The 17,051-nt window shown below is 48.0% G+C and overlaps 6 protein-coding genes across 6 annotated transcripts; 5 read left to right on the top strand and 1 right to left on the bottom strand.

Moving 5' to 3' along the window:
* Nucleotides 1–249: 249 nt before the first annotated feature.
* Nucleotides 250–1,997, top strand: RhiXN_03932 (enolase C-terminal domain-like protein; the record flags this gene model as incomplete). The annotated part of the gene is made up of 12 exons (XM_043323749.1): nucleotides 250–365; nucleotides 422–575; nucleotides 624–686; nucleotides 729–885; nucleotides 943–1,044; nucleotides 1,091–1,162; nucleotides 1,215–1,267; nucleotides 1,317–1,409; nucleotides 1,494–1,599; nucleotides 1,654–1,695; nucleotides 1,749–1,823; nucleotides 1,873–1,997. 12 exons carry the CDS (start codon nucleotides 250–252, stop codon nucleotides 1,995–1,997), a joined length of 1,158 nt encoding a protein of 385 aa, XP_043176168.1.
* Nucleotides 1,998–3,517: 1,520 nt separating this feature from the next.
* RhiXN_03931 (glycoside hydrolase family 88 protein) lies at nucleotides 3,518–5,336 on the top strand (the record flags this gene model as incomplete). Its single annotated transcript, XM_043323748.1, has 10 exons — nucleotides 3,518–3,622; nucleotides 3,688–3,722; nucleotides 3,781–4,046; nucleotides 4,116–4,180; nucleotides 4,246–4,313; nucleotides 4,368–4,388; nucleotides 4,448–4,623; nucleotides 4,678–4,811; nucleotides 4,875–5,037; nucleotides 5,098–5,336. The coding sequence occupies 10 exons, from the start codon at nucleotides 3,518–3,520 to the stop codon at nucleotides 5,334–5,336; spliced, it is 1,272 nt and encodes a 423-aa protein (XP_043176167.1).
* Nucleotides 5,337–6,762: 1,426 nt separating this feature from the next.
* On the top strand, nucleotides 6,763–9,073 carry RhiXN_03930 (Metallopeptidase family M24; the record flags this gene model as incomplete). Its single annotated transcript, XM_043323747.1, has 12 exons — nucleotides 6,763–6,902; nucleotides 6,970–7,072; nucleotides 7,128–7,206; nucleotides 7,259–7,292; nucleotides 7,348–7,538; nucleotides 7,595–7,708; nucleotides 7,756–7,865; nucleotides 7,921–8,066; nucleotides 8,118–8,225; nucleotides 8,279–8,358; nucleotides 8,410–8,445; nucleotides 8,499–9,073. The coding sequence occupies 12 exons, from the start codon at nucleotides 6,763–6,765 to the stop codon at nucleotides 9,071–9,073; spliced, it is 1,716 nt and encodes a 571-aa protein (XP_043176166.1).
* Nucleotides 9,074–10,104: 1,031 nt separating this feature from the next.
* Nucleotides 10,105–11,724, top strand: RhiXN_03929 (Metallopeptidase family M24; the record flags this gene model as incomplete). The annotated part of the gene is made up of 12 exons (XM_043323746.1): nucleotides 10,105–10,177; nucleotides 10,229–10,317; nucleotides 10,390–10,447; nucleotides 10,514–10,607; nucleotides 10,661–10,734; nucleotides 10,788–10,808; nucleotides 10,862–10,881; nucleotides 10,946–11,073; nucleotides 11,224–11,362; nucleotides 11,421–11,438; nucleotides 11,507–11,610; nucleotides 11,664–11,724. The coding sequence occupies 12 exons, from the start codon at nucleotides 10,105–10,107 to the stop codon at nucleotides 11,722–11,724; spliced, it is 879 nt and encodes a 292-aa protein (XP_043176165.1).
* A 410-nt stretch (nucleotides 11,725–12,134) lies between these two features.
* Nucleotides 12,135–13,473, top strand: RhiXN_03928 (Metallopeptidase family M24; the record flags this gene model as incomplete). The annotated part of the gene is made up of 11 exons (XM_043323745.1): nucleotides 12,135–12,371; nucleotides 12,434–12,559; nucleotides 12,610–12,653; nucleotides 12,699–12,716; nucleotides 12,802–12,829; nucleotides 12,891–12,905; nucleotides 12,959–12,991; nucleotides 13,046–13,088; nucleotides 13,140–13,146; nucleotides 13,208–13,254; nucleotides 13,292–13,473. The coding sequence occupies 11 exons, from the start codon at nucleotides 12,135–12,137 to the stop codon at nucleotides 13,471–13,473; spliced, it is 780 nt and encodes a 259-aa protein (XP_043176164.1).
* A 261-nt stretch (nucleotides 13,474–13,734) lies between these two features.
* On the bottom strand, nucleotides 13,735–16,835 carry RhiXN_03927 (kinesin-like protein 6; the record flags this gene model as incomplete). The annotated part of the gene is made up of 13 exons (XM_043323744.1): nucleotides 13,735–13,941; nucleotides 13,998–14,051; nucleotides 14,102–14,275; nucleotides 14,332–14,515; nucleotides 14,594–14,853; nucleotides 14,892–15,034; nucleotides 15,092–15,222; nucleotides 15,276–15,336; nucleotides 15,395–15,551; nucleotides 15,607–15,765; nucleotides 15,828–15,977; nucleotides 16,040–16,355; nucleotides 16,453–16,835. The coding sequence occupies 13 exons, from the start codon at nucleotides 16,833–16,835 to the stop codon at nucleotides 13,735–13,737; spliced, it is 2,379 nt and encodes a 792-aa protein (XP_043176163.1).
* Between the last annotated feature and the right edge of the window lie 216 nt (nucleotides 16,836–17,051).

Genomic DNA, 17,051 nt, shown 5'->3' with positions numbered 1-17,051 from the left:
GCATGCGGTCTCTCGTCATAGGACACCGGTGAATATTGCTTTGTTAAGCGAGAAATACCAGCTTCACTTCAGCCTCCAACCAACTCATGCCGGGACATCGGCCCGATTCATAGCATCGCTTGGCGTGAATTCGTCGGTGCCACCCCGAAGGAAGTGAGAGAAGTTGGGAAGCTATCGGCATCGCAAAGTCAAGCTGGAAATATATAATCATAGGTAAAGCCATGAGGCCGCATAAGTCTTACAACCACAATGTCTCTCCAAACGACCACTTCTCATCTCAGCACAATTACAAAGCTTGAAGTGTTCAGGATCCCGCCTAGGTGGTTGTTTGTTCGTGTAGAGGTAGCGGACGGAACAGTAGGATGGTAGGTACTTTACTTATTTCTATCTCTTAACAATGTCCTTAATGGCCATTCGAAAGGGGAGAAGGTACTTTGGAGGGCCATACCGAAGCAGTAGAAGGGGCTTTCCTCGAATTGAAAGAGCGTTTCGTGGGCTGGGATGCCGATAATATCGAAGATATATGGAGCCATGGATATCGTGCCCGCTTTTATCGTGGTGGCGAAGTGCTTATGGTAAGGGTTCTAATCTCATACTGCTCAGACGATTCTCAACCATGACAGTCTGCTATTGCCGGATTAGATATCGCCCTATGGGATATTAAAGGCAAGACTAAAATTATCGCCGTATTCATCGCTGCATGTGATTGAATCGTCTTAATAGGCAAGCGTTTGGGAGTGCCAATTTGGCAATTGCTTGGTGGAAAGGTTAGAGATCGGTGCAAAGTTTATGGTTGGATCGGAGGGGATAAACCACATGATGTGGTCAACGGAGCAAAATCCCGGAAGGAACAGGGATTCACGGCTGTAAAAATGAACGGAACCGGTCTGTTTTCTACTTGTAATTAAATATTTAGGTATTAACTTGACTCCTTGCATTTAGAATCCGTGGCTTGGATCGATTCTCCTGCGGTTTTGGAGGCTACTATTGAGCGTGTTGCCGCAGTGAAAGCTCTAGGGCTGGATGTAGGCATTGATTTCCATGGTACGTCTCGAATCGCCAAGTGTAACTCCCACTTAACTATACGCAGGGCGGGTACACAAGGGAATGGCTAAACAACTAGCTCGTAGGCTCGAAGAATATCAACCACTTTTCATTGAAGGTAGATAGCATACACTCACTCCAAATTTAAGCATGCTAATACTCCTGTATAGAGCCATTATTACCAACCCAAGCAGAAGAAATTGCCGATTTGTCCCAAATGACAGTATGTATGCTGAAGTAGCAGTTAGCTCAGAGCTTTATTCGTATTCTAGACCTGCCCTATTGCACTTGGTGAACGGCTGATGTCCCGTTGGGACTTCCGGCCGTATCTTGAGCGTCGCGCCATTGATATAGCTCAACCGGACGTAAGTGTGGTATTGCGAACCAAGCCATCACTCACACATCCATGTGCAGATTGCTCACTGCGGAGGCATATCAGAGTTGCGAAGAATCGCCTCTTTTTGCGAATATACGATGTTGCGCTCGCGCCACATTGTCCTTTAGGTCCCATCGCTCTTGCTGCATCACTTCAGGTCGGAATTGCCGCACCAAACTGTAAGCCTTGCTACTTCGATAATATTGCTTAGGTTGACGATTAATATCATCCAGTTGTGATCCAAGAAATGAGTTGGCAGATGCACTACAACCAAGGTTGCTCACTTGGCCCGGCCACGTTACAAGCAGGAGCTAACCCTTCTTCCTAGGTGCCGACCTATTTACATACATGCTTAACCCTGAGGTTTTCTCGGTCAAAAATGGCCATGTTGAAGCACTCACAGGTACTAAAGTAACTGATCCTAGATTTATTTGACTCACGCAATGCCCTAGGTCCAGGTCTTGGTATCAATATTAACGAGAAACTGGTGCGTGAAGCATCGGAAAAGTACGTTCATGAAAAAGCATGGAGGAATGCAACTTGGCGTGGAGAGGACGGTTCTTTGCGAGAATGGTAGGTTGGGCTAAACGTAATCCATGTTGACATTTGGATTATTCCGCTATAAAATGAAATTGCTAGTGCACACAAATACTACTGTGCCATATAGTGTCAGTCCATATCACACAAAACTAAAGTTTGTCGTCATTGCAGTTAGTAGAGTCGGGAGCTATGTAGCCATACGTTTGAGTCCACGAACGCCGATAGTGCATTCTATTAAGTTAACCCGGCCCTAATTACGACCACTGATTCCCCCGCTCTTGTATCAGGAGGTCTCTGGAGATGGTTAAGTACATATAAGAGCATACGTGCGATTACAAGCAATCTAGGGAATGCGCCATCGAAAAGGCGTTATACCCAGTAGGATATATAATTAATACTTTGGTACTAACTTAGGTCACCTAAGCATGATACTTCTGGTAGAACGAACTCATTTTAGCTCATGGCAAGTGCATGAAGGATAAACTGGACAGGAGTCACCCCTGCTATTCGAGACGATCGTGTCCAATATATCATACCTATTTCAACACCCAAAGGGTCCTGAAACATTCTAATTCGGTTCACTTGGATGATTATTATAACCGTACAAAGGGTAGCAATTCCGAGTTGTTGAGAGGCCCACACCTCCCCGGATCCACCGAGTTTTGAGTTTGAATCCCTGGTTTAATTCATTGATCTAATGATATACATATGCATAGTCCTCTAGATCTCTTGGTTCACGACTTCCAGCTTCTCAATCAAGAAACCACAATGTAATTATTTAGACTTCAAAAAGGTACAGTCAAATTAGTTTAGCACGAAACATTCACCAAGGACTTGTGAATCAAGACATCTAGCTACAGTGGAACCGCTAGGTTAATAAGGAACAAAAACATAGAGAGGAAATGAGGACGTGTAAACTTGTTTCATGAACCCATAGAGTTGAATAGACGTGTATTGCAAAAGGCCCCTGGTAACCCCTAGGAAGGTCCCTCCGCCCGTTTGCTAGTGATTTTTCACTTTATGTTACCAAAAAAGGAAGAATCGAATTGAATTCTCACTTTACAGACGGAGGGACCTTCCCACCTGCTTCCGGGGGCCTATTGTAAAGCGTCAATCGATAGATCTGCAGCCCGTAAACCGCCACAGTTTTCCAGGGTTAATAGCCTCACTGTAAATGGGCTCCGCTTCGTTCGATAGGGAAAATGGCACCCAATTTGAATAAGCAACATCAATATAACATCAACCCTGATAAGGCAACAATGGGCGTGCGTTTTTACCAGTCACGCTCAGCCTATTTATATGCTTCTGGGCTGGGCTGGCCTGTCAAATCACGTACGTGTATTATATTTTGATCGAGAGCGACTCAGCCCATTGCTAGAGCTCCGACCAGGGTATGATAGGCCATACAACCATACAATACATGGGCGCATGGCCCAGTCAGGCACCTGGTATTTTTTGGCCTATAAAGATCTAATAGTAGCACACATCAAGCTCATTCGTGGTCTTGCTCTCTTCTGTACCGCTTGATATCTCTAGGGTTCTACTGTCCTTACTACCATGAAGGTTTATGCGCCGAGTCTGCTCGCATTGTTGCCTTTGGCACTTGCGGGTTCTCCCAAATATGACATGGACTACAAGTCTCATGAACATAAAATAGAGATGGTTAGTCTCACTTTTTGAAGTTTATTGCATCTGTAGACAACTAATCTACTTCCTTATTGTGATAGGTCAAGTCAGCTATGTTGGCCTCAATTAGAACGAGGTTGGTACCTTCCTGTTCTTACGTATATGTATACCAACTTATCCCAATGTTATACTAGTTGGGAGCAAGGAGTTGCAGCAGACGCTATAGCTGAACATGAGTTTCCTGAGTACTCTGTCTACGGGTATGACGAGAGCACTATGAAACCGTTTTCATACCCGTGCCCTCAGTCTGCTCGCAAGCAGTTACCATTGCAAGTCATTCAGTTCGGGTTGAGTGCTGCCGTGAGGCAGAGCCCCGACGGAAGGCTCAGTCAATTGATTAACGATGCTCTCGATGGCGCGGCATTGGATGGAGCCTCCGCCGGATTAGCAGTGCTGGTTGGTACGTATTGATAATTTCTCCTAAATGGTTTCGGAAAATTGCGTGCAGGTATTAATATTAGTTTTGTAGGGAAATATGTAAAGAACTCGTATTCAGATTACTTTGGTGAGGCTGCACTCAAGCAGTTAAATTACGTATGTGGACATCGACAACAAATTCTTTATTGCTGAGCTCAAGTGCAATGCGCTTATTGACACAGGTTCTATATACTGTTCCGCGCACGTCGACCGGGGCTATATCTCATCGCGCGGCTACTCCATCCTACTGGTAAGCTCATTGTTACTTCGGTGTGTGCAGTATAGTTTACTACGTTCTACCTAGGGCCGATGCAGTATATGTTGGGTAAGTTATGGGATTCCTTGGATCGAGTGTCTGGGCCGTCGTCCTAATCCTGTATACAGCTTTCCTTTTATTGCGGCATATGGTGCCGCAACAAAAAACGAAACTTTACTTCAGATTAGTTACGACCAATGTCGTCTGTACCGGGACGCGTTACGCATCCCTGAGGCTGGGATTTGGGCTCACATTTACAACGATGACACAAAGTCCTTTGGTGACAAGGGTCTATGGGCTACTGGTGCGTGGGAACTTGTTATACGTGTATATTAGCCACTAAGGTATTATAACATAGGTAATGCCTGGGCAGCTAAGGGGATGCTCAATGTGGCCACTATCATCGAAAAGTCTGGTACGAACATGACCGCTCAGGTATCCGACCTCAAGAGCTGGGTCAAAGAGATTCTCGATGGAACATGTGCCCGCTTGGTGCGCTACGCATACATCCCATGAAACATCCTAATTTTATCTCACTAATGCATGCACGCACAGGATTCCGACAATTTGGTCCCTAATTATATGGACAACACTGGCCGCCCGGGCACCAATGATACATTTGGAGACGCTGCTGGTTCGGCACTTGTGGCTGCCACCGCATATCGTGCCGCCAACATGTGGCCCGCCGATTTTGGGAGGAACTACACAGACTGCGCAGGTAGGTTTATGACTCTCGAAACGATATTCAAAGCAAGAGATTGATCCGGGTGTTCGATAGAAAAAATCAAGCAAAGCGTGATGGAGAAGATTACAGATCTTGGTCTTATTCACCCCATTGTTGACCCCGTTTCGTGGCACCAACAGGGCATCCTTGGAACTGAGGCACAAGCGTTTGGAGTTATGATGTATGCGGCCTGGAGAGACTGGTCGAAATCGTTCCATGCAGGACGGTTCAGCTTGAAGGTCAACCGTGCTCACCATTTCAGTCACGATTTGTCCCATGGGGGTCTATTTTAGGCGGCGCGGATCGGGCTACATGTTGATATTTCGCTGGGTTTATGTATTTATTTGATCTTTGTCGCCGGATAGCGATGAGCAGGTCTGATATATGCATGTTAGCAATCTGGTTTATCGCCGAGATAAGAATACGTAAATTACATTATATTAATGTCGTCGTGTGAGACACTCAGGCTGCCTGGTGGTCGATTGGACACCTTGTTTTAATAGTAAGCTTGCAATCTACTCGGGTCTTTGTTCCAGATTAGCCGTATACCATATCTAACGACGTTTATGGCAGAATAAGAGCGTATACGATTCGGTCGCACACAGCACGGCACTCACCGAGACGAGCGGATGGCCCTTACCCTGGCTGAGCAATATTGAAGGGACTCCTACCATATAAATTCACACAGCACACACGTAACAAAAATATAAATATGGATGATGAATCGTGCTGGTCTTTCAGCACCAATGTTAGGCTATAACGGCTGTGAATTGGTGTTGAAGTCTGTATCACGCCAACACCCTCAATTCCAGTGAGTTTACGCTGTCCAAAAATATCCCTTTTAGCATCTCGCCTACCCATAAAGGGGCGTTTTATGTAAGGGGCCGGTTACAATCGCCCGCTCGAATAATTATACTCGTGAGAATTTTGATAGGCAGCAAGTAAATGACATATCCAGGAATCATCAATTATACTTTGAACCGGATTGGGTATATTTTTAATCGAGACATATGCCATTCGAGCAGACATCGGGGGCCTGTGCATATGACCAACTGCTACCCAATACCCGAAGATAAGAAAACAGTGTGGTTCCTCTGAATAATCCAACGTTGGAGAGACATGCGTAATTGTCCAGACCGAGCGTTCTTATTCTCTCGAGCTCTTGGGTCATTGGGCGATCTCCATGAGAGTTGGTCAGGAGAGAAGTTCACATTTGTAGCTCACTTCCCCGATCGACCTGGATGGTGAGATTTTCGACCAACCTCGTGTGCTCTGGTAGCACGTTTGCGCTTAAGAAGATGAGACAATTAATAGAGGCACCTCAGGCTATGCGCCGTATGGGCGCTTTTGTTTATCTCGGTCCCAAAACGGGACGGTCCGTAACATTACCATTTATTTACTTCGTTTCCCGATCAGAGAATCCTTAGTCCCATTGTCTCTGCCAACTCCTATCCCGTATGTTCTTTGCTATATATAAATAGGGCCCAAGTTCCAACAGGGTTTGGTTGACGCCACGTACGAAATTGCAGCTTGCGATGTGCGATGGGGGTTGTGAGGGTAAACTGACGCACGTGGTGCCTATTAGCCCGGAGAAGTGGACGCCGATCACTGGCCCCTATTCTCACAACCACCTTGATTGCACTGAACATCTGCTCCTGAAGCCGACTATCTCTCGCCACACTGAACGTATATATGAAATATATATAATAAACGCACAGCATGCATTCCCGTCTTCCCTTCCCTACTTCCACCCCCCTCTCGACTGGTGCTGTTACTAAAGTAGACGCTCTGGGTACTCCAATAATGTCAGAACATAAAAACTGGATTGGGGCGGTCAAAGATGAGTGGCAGATGTTCAGGTAAGACAATTTAAGACTCGCCATGTGGAAAATGGCTCAACTAACCCGCGTTGGGACCTCTGCACAGCGACTCGGCGGATGACTACACAATTGGTCTTCCGATTGGGTTTGGGGCATCGTCAACAGTCTATCAAGCAACATTTCATCCACAAGGGGGCTCGCCAGTCGAAGTATGCTCTGCGTTGCATCTCTTGAATCCCAGCTGACGCGCGCTACGCACTATAGGTGGCGCTCAAGGTCCTCGATTTGGACAGACTCGCTCCCAAAGCCCTCACACTTCTCACGCAAGAAACACAATTGATGAGTTTGTCCAAGCATCCTAACGTACTTAGGGTCGGTCTCCTGAACTCGACCAGACACCATGCAGTTCATCTCACTTGCCCATTTTAGGTACGCGGCTCTTGGATGGCTGGCCATAACTATACATTGCTTTGCGCTTGATGAGAAAAGGTTCGGTCGCCGATATCATGAGGTACAGCTTCCAGGATGGTATGGGGGAAGAGCTCATCCGTTGTATTTTGAAACAAGCACTCGAAGGTCTCAAGTGGGTCCATCTTTTCACACCCCCAGGTGGCGTGACCAAATTAACAACCCCTGATTGCCTTAGCTATCTCCACGTTAATGGCTGCATCCATAGTACGTCACTAAACGAGGTTAACTTGTAAACGGAAACCGATTTCAAATTCACATAGGGGATATTAAATCTGCGAATCTGCTGGTCGATGACGACGGAACTGTCTTATTAGGGGACTTGGGTGTAGCAGCTTATTTGGATGACCCGGAGCCCTCTGGGACAACGCTGACAGGTAGGCCAGAATCACAAAGCTGGGCTTGAAACTAAAGCCTCCAATAGCCGCTACAGGAGCGAAAGTGACCAATGCGTTTTCCAGAAATGGAGGGCCCAATAGTCGCCCGCCGCCTGCAAGTAGGCGTCCAGGAAAGAGGAAAAGCTTCGTAGGGACTGTCAGTAGGCCTATACCAGCAGATGTAACTGGAAATTGACGGCACTTTATTTCAGCCTTGTTGGATGGCCCCCGAAGTCATAAATCAGAAGCACTATGATGCAAAGGCAGACATTTGGTCGCTGGGAATCACCGCGCTAGAACTTGCCCAGGGTCGAGCCCCCCATTCTCGAGATCCACCTTTCAAAGTTTTGATGAAAATGTTGGGAAATCCACCTTATCCTTTTCACAGACGCTGAGATTTGTTTACTAGATTGCAGGAAGATGCCCCCACATTGGATCGGGATAACGGAGCACACAAGTATTCCAAAGCATTCAAGGAATTTATTGATTCTTGCCTAGCCAAGGACCCTTCGAAAAGGTGGGTTTATACAAGACATAGGCGATTGGATCGTTCTGATGTCATCTACAAAGGTCGACGGCACAAGAGCTCTTGGATACACCATGGATTAAAGGTGCAAAGAAGCCGTCTTATCTGGTCAATACATTGCTGAGTGGGTTCAGAAGCCTCTACCCCTTACCTTGATCTAATTTTCCGTTCCCAGCGGGATTGCCTCCTTTGGCTCGCAGACAGGAGAGACGTACGTGGATACTCACCTTTATGTAACTTTAAAAGATTGACGCAGCCCAATAGATCGTGCACCGTCGGCCAATAATTCATTCCACCATGTAGAATCGTGGAATTTCAACACAACTATAACAGGAGATTTAGCAGCATCTCGCATCCCAGGTTCACAAGCCTCAATTCCACAGCACGGAGTATTTGGGATGGGTGATATTGACACCACAGGCAAACAAGAGTACCGGCGTCATATTCGCGATAATGCCAGTACGGACGACATACCTCACGAGGATTCAGGGGATGAAACAGCCGACTTGGAAGTGCCCAAGTCATCCGAAAATGACCTAGGGTTGGCGCCCATCCCGGCCTCTCCTCTCCCTGCACCAGGGGCATCTCATGATGTGGGACTATTGCAGCTCCCATCCCCCACCTTATCACCAGATAGCAGATCACCATCAGAACTTGGGTCATCCCCTCTGACACCAGTGACTACCGGAACGTCCCCTCGGTCCCTCAAATTTGGTCCTTCGGGCTCGTCCCGCGCGTCATCCCCTACACTGGACACGCCCACCCAACCAAATGGATTTTGGAAGCGCCTCTCGAAGGGTGGTTCCAAATCTTCTAAGAGGGAAAAATGGCCGATGTAGTGGGCGGTTTGTTAGAGAAGGCCACTCCAAAATCAGCAACACTGGGTATGTTCGCTATTAGGTGAGATTGGTGTGGAACTGATTGCTTTTTTGTGCAGGGAGGCGCAAATAGTATGCTTTTTTGTTATTGCCCATCCATAAATTCCGAAGCACCATCGTGATTGTATCTGCACCAGCACATTAGGACCATGGTTTTCTTGTAGCTCCAACCATTTAATCATGTATCTAATTTATTTACGCAATAAGACTTACTGATTAGCTAATCCCGATTGATCTTCAAAAAAAGAGCGCTAAAGCGATATTATACTAATTGCCACCACTGCACCTTGAGTTGTGAGGATGTCGAGCGAGAATAGTGATGTTTTGTGTCAAAACCCCTCCTGTACTAACGGCAATCCACCGAGTCGGCTGGAATGCCCTACCTGCAACAAGTACGTTGATATCCATCTTCTTTCTACCACCTCCGTCCTCATGGCCTCCCGTTTTGCCCAACTAATCACAAAGTCTCGCAGACTTGGAATAACTGGTTCGTTCTTTTGTGCACAGGAGTGTTTTAAAAGCGCTTGTGAGTATTCCAGAAGTACTACATTGATTGATGTGGAGACTCACAGCCGCCCAAAGGGGTGAGTCTGGGCAGAATCAAGATAGATTCTTTCAATGTATTCATCCAGAAACCTAGAAAGCCCACAAGGTTATACACGCAAAGGGAGACGTAGCTTCGGGAGGTGAGCCATTTTTATGCTTATCGTTTATATACTACCACGGACCACTTGCGCACGTTTTTAATTCTTCTCTAAATGCGCGTCTCCAGGCCTATTCAACCCTTTCTATAACTTTCAGTTTACCGGAACTTTGCGTCCTGTATACCCATTGTCACCACGCCGAATTGTTCCACCGGAGATTCCAAGGCCAGACTATGCAGAAGATGGTGAGTGGGTCCCCGCCATGAAAATTACAACCCACAACCACATGGAATTTATGGTGATTCTCACCCTCTATGGCTCGGGGTCTGGACGCTCTTGCTTGTTATCATGATGCCATCTGGCTACCAGGTGAACGCACGTTGCGTGCTGTGGCGTCTAGAGTGGCCTCGATTCCCTGGAAGTGAGTATAGAAGAATAAGACTGACATAATTCTACTATATTCGCTGACCAGGTATTCCGCATTCGGAGAGGCTAAGAGATTCGCTTACCATCAAGATACTGACCCCCGAGGAGCAGGAGTCCATGCGCACGGTGTGCAGGGTAAGTATTCCCAAGTTCGAGCATAGATGTGGTACGACATCTCATACCGGCCCGATGCGGTTACTCCCGTAGCTTGCTCGTGAAGTTCTCGATATTGCGGCTGCCGCGGTTCGGCCAGGCATTACCACCGGTAAGCGGGCAACCTCAGGCAAGTATCGGTTAGACAAAACCTGATGCGGGATACCCTTTTGCGCAGACGAAATCGATGCAATCGTGCACGAAGAGACCATTAAGCGAGGTGCATACCCAAGTCCACTTAACTACAGAGAGTTCCCGAAGAGCGTGTGTACGTGAGTGTGCAGATCCTCCTGGCCACAGTTTTGGTTCCTTATGCCAGCTTCAGGTCTGTGAATGAAGTCATTTGTCATGGGATTCCCGACCAGCGTAAGCTGGAGGAAGGTGACATAGTCAATCTCGGTATGAATGTTTATTATACACGCCACTATTTGCTTATTTTAGGTTTCGCCTAGACGTTACATTGTGCTACAAGGGTGAGTTAATACCAACCTGATGATCAGGCACCACCTAACTGTGGAGCATCAAGGCTTTCATGGAGATTTGAATGTGAGTTCTCCGAGCGGCCGAAGTCGGCATTATTTCCTGACCATCAACCACCGGCCATTTCCAGGAAACGTATCCAGTCGGTCAAATTTCCGAAGAATCCAAGAAACTCATTCGAACAACACGACAATGTCTCGACGCTGCTATTGCAATATGCAAACCGGGGACACTATTCCGTGATTTGGGAAAGGCCATGTGAGTACCGTTCTGGTCTTCTTGGATCTGTTGGAGGTTGCGCCGATCTGCTCATGCGTACCTCGGACAACCTTCGCTCCTCGGCCACGTGCCCCAATCACTCATTTGGGTTATAATGTTTACGCATTGACGTCATTCCGTGCGTTTCAGTGAGCCCATAGCTCGAGCTCAAGGGTGTAGTGTCGTGCGGAATTACACTGGGCATGGGATCCACAATCTATTCCACTGCGCTCCAAACATTCCGCACTATGCCAAGAATAAAGCACCCGGCATCATGAAGCCCGGCATGGTGAGTTACGCCTTGGTGGCGTGCTAGCAGCCAATTTGCTAACTAGAAGGCATAATAGTGTTTCACAATTGAACCTGTATGTCCAGCTCGAACTCTATAGGACTTGCCGGGAGCGCTAACTGATTATTTCAACTGTTGGTTTAGATGATCAACCTTGGACCGTCTTGGGATGTTGACCATTGGCCGGATAATTGGACAGCCGTGACAGTTGATGGCAAAAAGAGTGCACAGTTCGAGGAAACGCTACTGTAAGCTGATTCCTCGAGCTAAATCTCGGTTTAATTTTAATTCCTCTTGCTAGAATCACGGAGACAGGAGTCGAAGTTCTTACCGCAGGAAAGCCCCGCGAGGATTTAAAATGATGACATCTTACAACACCACCGGCACCACTGACCCATTGTACAAACTGGAGGGGTTTTTGTTTAAATGAATACCGTTCATTGTTCTTGATTCCATATGCTTCAGCTAGAAGACATCAAGACAGATTTGTCATATTTATTACAACTATTGTCCAAAAGACATTGTACGTGAAGTAGGGTGATGTGTAGTCACCGAGCAGGACACATTGAAGTTGATTCATGGACAGACAATGGTCTCGTGAACACTCTAACACGTTCCTGCTCTACTATATATTACGGAAACACGTGGGACTAAGGAATGATGAGCAGCTAATAGCCACTCGCAGAGAAAAGCCAGGCCGGGTGGCACAGTGCGGTTTTTCCAGAAATCCGGATATGCCTAGTATAGTCTCATTGAATTGAGGAACGATGCCATGCCTGGCCTAGTAGCGAAAGCCAAACCCCTAATGAGTGGTGATGCTACAGACCAACTTCCAATTACAAGCGCATTTCCCCCGGCGCGGGACCGGCTGATGCACATAATAAACGCCCGCCCCCGGAGACATCATAGGGACAAGATCCGCATGACAAGTATTCAGCCCTTTCACAGCTTCGGACTTCGGGTCCCTTTTGCCTCATGGCAAATCATGGGGTACAATCGCCTTATCTATGTGAGCGGCTTAGGGACGAGAATCAAACAACCGATGAAGCGCCTTCGGTTTGCTATTTAAAGGGATCGAGCATAGAATACCACGTCCCCGTCACACCATACCCACTAGTTCTGCTCGCCTCATCACCCGCCGAGCGCTCCCAACAGAGATGGAACCCCGAAAACCGTATTTCTTCTACTTTGTCACCAGTATGTACACAGCACTCTCCACACCAATTTGCTCTGAACAAGTACCCCAGACGGCAGAACTCGAAGTGGCGCCCCCATCTATAACATCCTTAAGGTCCGTTCTTGATTATCATCCTATCCGTTCGCCTTACTGACCTAGGGGGGCACAGCACACACCGTGAGTCGACGTCATTTGCATCGGGTCAATATACCCCTCCTAGATAAGCTCATATCTGATTCTCGCTTCTGCGATCGAAATGCAGGGGCTCTACCACACCTCGGGCGTTCACGGTATGTTTGCTTATCGTCAAATCCGCGGGGTAAGGCTCGCTAAACCCATTAATATGTCCAGGCGGAGATTCGTTGTGTGAGCAATTATCTACCCGAGCGAAGAACAATCAACTGAAACGATCTACACAGAGCGATTTATGGCACGAAGCGTACTCCATAAAGGTATGTTTGTCGATTTTTTTCCCCCCATGGAGCCTGACTGAAATTACACCAAAGGATGGTTGTTCATTTGTCCAATATGTTGATGGTCCCGAGTATCGTGAGTGTGGTTGATTTTAACTTGTCATGTTTAATCCCTAACTCTTTGCAGATATTAGGTAAGTAGATCGCGTTCAAATGGTTCCCCAAGAACACAAGGCTCAATGCATATACTAACAGCTGCCTTGGTTGCGGGCGGGAATTTGCGAAACGGTATCTCAGGCAGGGTGAGTGGACAAGTCGTGCTGAATTACGCATTTGTAGCGGAGGACAAGGACTATGACCTAACGGGCTTGATGATACACAGGTACCCTGGTCGAGATTCGAGACGTACCGCCATGACTATGAGGTTCATGCGATCATGCGTTGGAGTCGTTCTCAAACTACATATGGTCCCAGTCCGTTGGCAGCCTTGTACTATAGTCATATCAATATACCCCTCATGAAGCATAAACATCCGCAGAGTAACGAATCAGAGGTGATTGGTCCAGCAAATACATTCCTCGTAAGGCGCAATCGTATCATATTGAATAAGGGGGAAACGAAACAGAATAAGCCCGTGTAAAAACTATGGCAGAGTACAGACAGTGGGATAAAATGTAAAAATAAAAAATGAAGGATGAAACAATCACGAACTCAAAAACTTCATTAGCGCCTCTTCCCCCTTGATAGATATCAATTCTTTTATTTTTTTCAGTTTAGCTATCTCATGGGCTAAGCTCATCGTTGTCCACAGGAGCTTTAGTTGGATTTGGTGCCGAGCCATCAAGTTCCCCCCCGCGAACAACTTCGAATGGGAAGCAGAAGTTGTACCGACTGTGCTTGAAGGCGCCAGGCCTGGTCGAGGGGAGGGGGTGGAGTTGCGCTGATTGCGGAGGCGGCGGCGACGTCCGAACTACTGGGCGAGCTGCGGCCTTTGATGCTGGAATGCGAATGGCAAAAGAGCCTGCTTTTGGTATTATCTTGATACCGCTAGCAGGCGCGCGGGACACGGGAGGGTTGAGAGACGTGAATTACTCGACGTCTGGGTGAATGATTTAGCATCTTGGTGTAAAATAAAGTCGGGTAACTTACTCCTTTCGATCTCGACGGGGCCCTTTCAATGCAGTCTTGCGAATCATCGCTTAGTATGGATGAGAGTGGGGAACTACCGTAGGTATTGGCCGAATGCTCCGTAGGCTGAGTCTCATCCACTGCAGAGTTTGCCGAGGAAGCTGATCTGGCCTGAATATGGAATAAATGGAGAAGCTAACAGAAAAAAATGGTGAGTGCGCTAGCTGTTGGAATGAAAAACCTGCAAATACCTCTGCCGCGGCTATGTCGTCCTTCCTTTGACGATCGCTATCCTGGGCATTCAAGAAACTTTCTCCTTCATCATCGTGATCCGACAAAGAGCTAAGGGATGTCAGGGGGGAGGACGATGGGGTGAGGTCACCCTGTGCGCTTCGGGCCGGCGTAGCACTTGGGCAATCGGAGGTGGAGCCGGGGCTGGAGGTGGATTCCTACCGTGGTAAGATTCACCCAAAGTCAGAGATGAAAAAAAAAGTCCGCAGCCAAGTATCTCACCAAGAAACCTCGTACATTCTGTTTCGCTTAACCTTGTTCCAAAAGTCCAGCAAGATGGTTTCCTCTGGAACTCGGTATCTTTGGCCATTGATTTTCACTTCCTCGTACGCGACTCGCATAGCCTGTGAGTTGAGCTGTACGGGCTCGCTATCCATGATAACCTCGACGTTCCCATTGTTGCGTTGTCCGGGTTTCGTTATTGTCACAACCTTCCGCCAGCCTTGGGTATCCGAATTTTGGGCTAGGAAACCATGTTCACGCTTGGCATGTTATGAGAAGAACGAGAAGCGTTGCTTACCATAGAGTGCGCCGAGTGATTCGGGCACATCCATTTTCGTCCATTTGCCGGCAACACCGCCAGTGGCGGCTCGAGGCAATCCATATGCCAGTGCAGCCTGCAGTAGTCACAGGAGATAATCGGCCGTCCTCGATTACTAAAGTCTAGAACAATGTCGTTAAATCCCTCGATCTCACGCTCAAACTGGGAAGATTACTGACCTCCGCTCGAATGAACTCGGTCATCCATAGTGGATGATGACGCTGATGTCCCGCATTGGCAGCATAAAACCAGTGCACCATGGCGGTCCCTCAGTCGATATGGGTCCCGTTCTTCGACGAATCCGTGGCGGCTATGTAGGCCTTAAGCATGGTGTCATCAGCAATGCTGCAAAGGCGCACTCACTTCAATCGCTCCTTGACTACATCACCGCTATCTATGTATGCTCCAGAGTTACTTGTGGACACTGCGTGTGGATTAAGTAAGACAAATCGGACCTGGAGGGTGCGGTTCGGCCGACCTACCATCTTTGAAGTGTGTCCGAATATCTTCTGGAAGCGCGAACACTTTGGGAGGATCGCAAGTCAAGTTATGCATAAGATCGTCGAACAAACTGTTGACATTGACCCGCTTTGTGCTGGTTTCAAGCTTGTATTTGTGGGCTGGGGGCTTGATATTGTTCTGTTCGTATTTGTTGATTAAAAAGTGTGGAGTTTTGTTGGGTAAGAAAACCAACCCTTTTTGCTGTACAAGTTTGACAATACCATGTCTCTTCTTTGAGCTCATCCAATGGCGGGTTAAGGCACAGTAGATGAAAGGAGCGTGGACACCCATCGCAGAACACCAAATGCCCACCTTGTAATGAACAGCACTCGCACGCGGCATTATTTGAGTGCTGGAAAAATTCAATGAGGTTAGTTGACTACGCTGGTCGGACCAATTTTGGATTTTGCTTACTTGGCCATCGGTTTCATGGTCCCCTCCCGCCTCAGTGACGTTATCCTTGCCCTTCCCTTTTCGGCGGCTGCCTAGGGAAATCTTGACTTTAGGCATAGGCTCCACGTTTGTGCGTACTTGGTCCATCCCATTGACATGCTGATCTAGCAGCTCAGATGGTGGGTCCATGTGGGATAGCAAGGGTCGTCGATCGGCTCCGACTTTACGCCCACCACGGAGTTGGGGTTGGGTCGGGCGTCACGTGTGGTGAGCGAAGTTGATGTGGGGGCAAGGGAGGACGGGCTTGGTGGGGTAGCCCCATGTGACTTCTTGCCTCTGGGACGTCCGGGTCGGGGTCGGGTCGGGAGGAGTGTTCCTGGGCTAGCCGGCGCTGTGGCAGAAGTTTCTCGATCGGTGATGGGTGCTGTTACTACCCTCTGGGATAGTGCCACGCCTTCGGGTGTCACAGAGTCACCATCTGCAGTGAGCGGAGAGTTGCGCAACTGGCGTGAAGAGGCTCGAGTGGGCAGAGGCGTTGGTACTGACGGCCTGTGGAACAAAAGCAGGTCAGTGAGGGGGTGGCTTTGAACATGGGGAGACAACCGGCGATAACAAAGCCGGTGCACCCGACAAGCAAACAACATACTGTCGAGACAACCGTGCTCTCTTGCGGGCAATCGAGTTTTCTTGGAGTTCAACCGAGTCCTCTGGGCTTCTTCCTTGAGAAAGGTGTCCACGTTGATGGGGACGGCCTGCAGAGTTGTCGCCGCAATCTGATGCTGTTCTTCCTGTGGGATCTTGTGCGAAACGGTGACTAGCGTGCTGATGGCAGATGTCGTTTCTTCTGGCAGATTTTGTCGCACGAGCAATCGTCTGGCCCTTGCCGTTAACGCGCGGGAACGCGGAGAGCGGCGGGGGTGCGGGCATAATTTCTGTTGCAAGCGAAGGATCCGAGCCTGGGACGTGAGGCTGGTGTATGGATGAAGATGACGGCTGATAGAGAAAGTCGTAGTTCATCCCAGTGGCCATGACAGATGGTATGGTTGAGCGCCGTGGGTGAAGCAGAAGGAGCCGATGACTGTAAGAGGGATGGATTCAGACATCTACGAGCGAGTAAGAAGAACATACGTTATTCCAGTAACCGCCTTTTCAACACTGCAACTGCTATGAGCCTCAATGGGGTTATAGATGAGCACTCTGCCTGGCAGGTGGAGGGTGTCCCTAGAACAAATATCTCTGCTTCCG

Source organism: Rhizoctonia solani, chromosome 1 (genome assembly GCF_016906535.1).
Source record: "Rhizoctonia solani chromosome 1, complete sequence".
In the NCBI taxonomy this organism is placed as follows: domain Eukaryota; kingdom Fungi; phylum Basidiomycota; class Agaricomycetes; order Cantharellales; family Ceratobasidiaceae; genus Rhizoctonia; species Rhizoctonia solani.
This window is presented reverse-complemented; position numbering and strand designations above follow the sequence as displayed.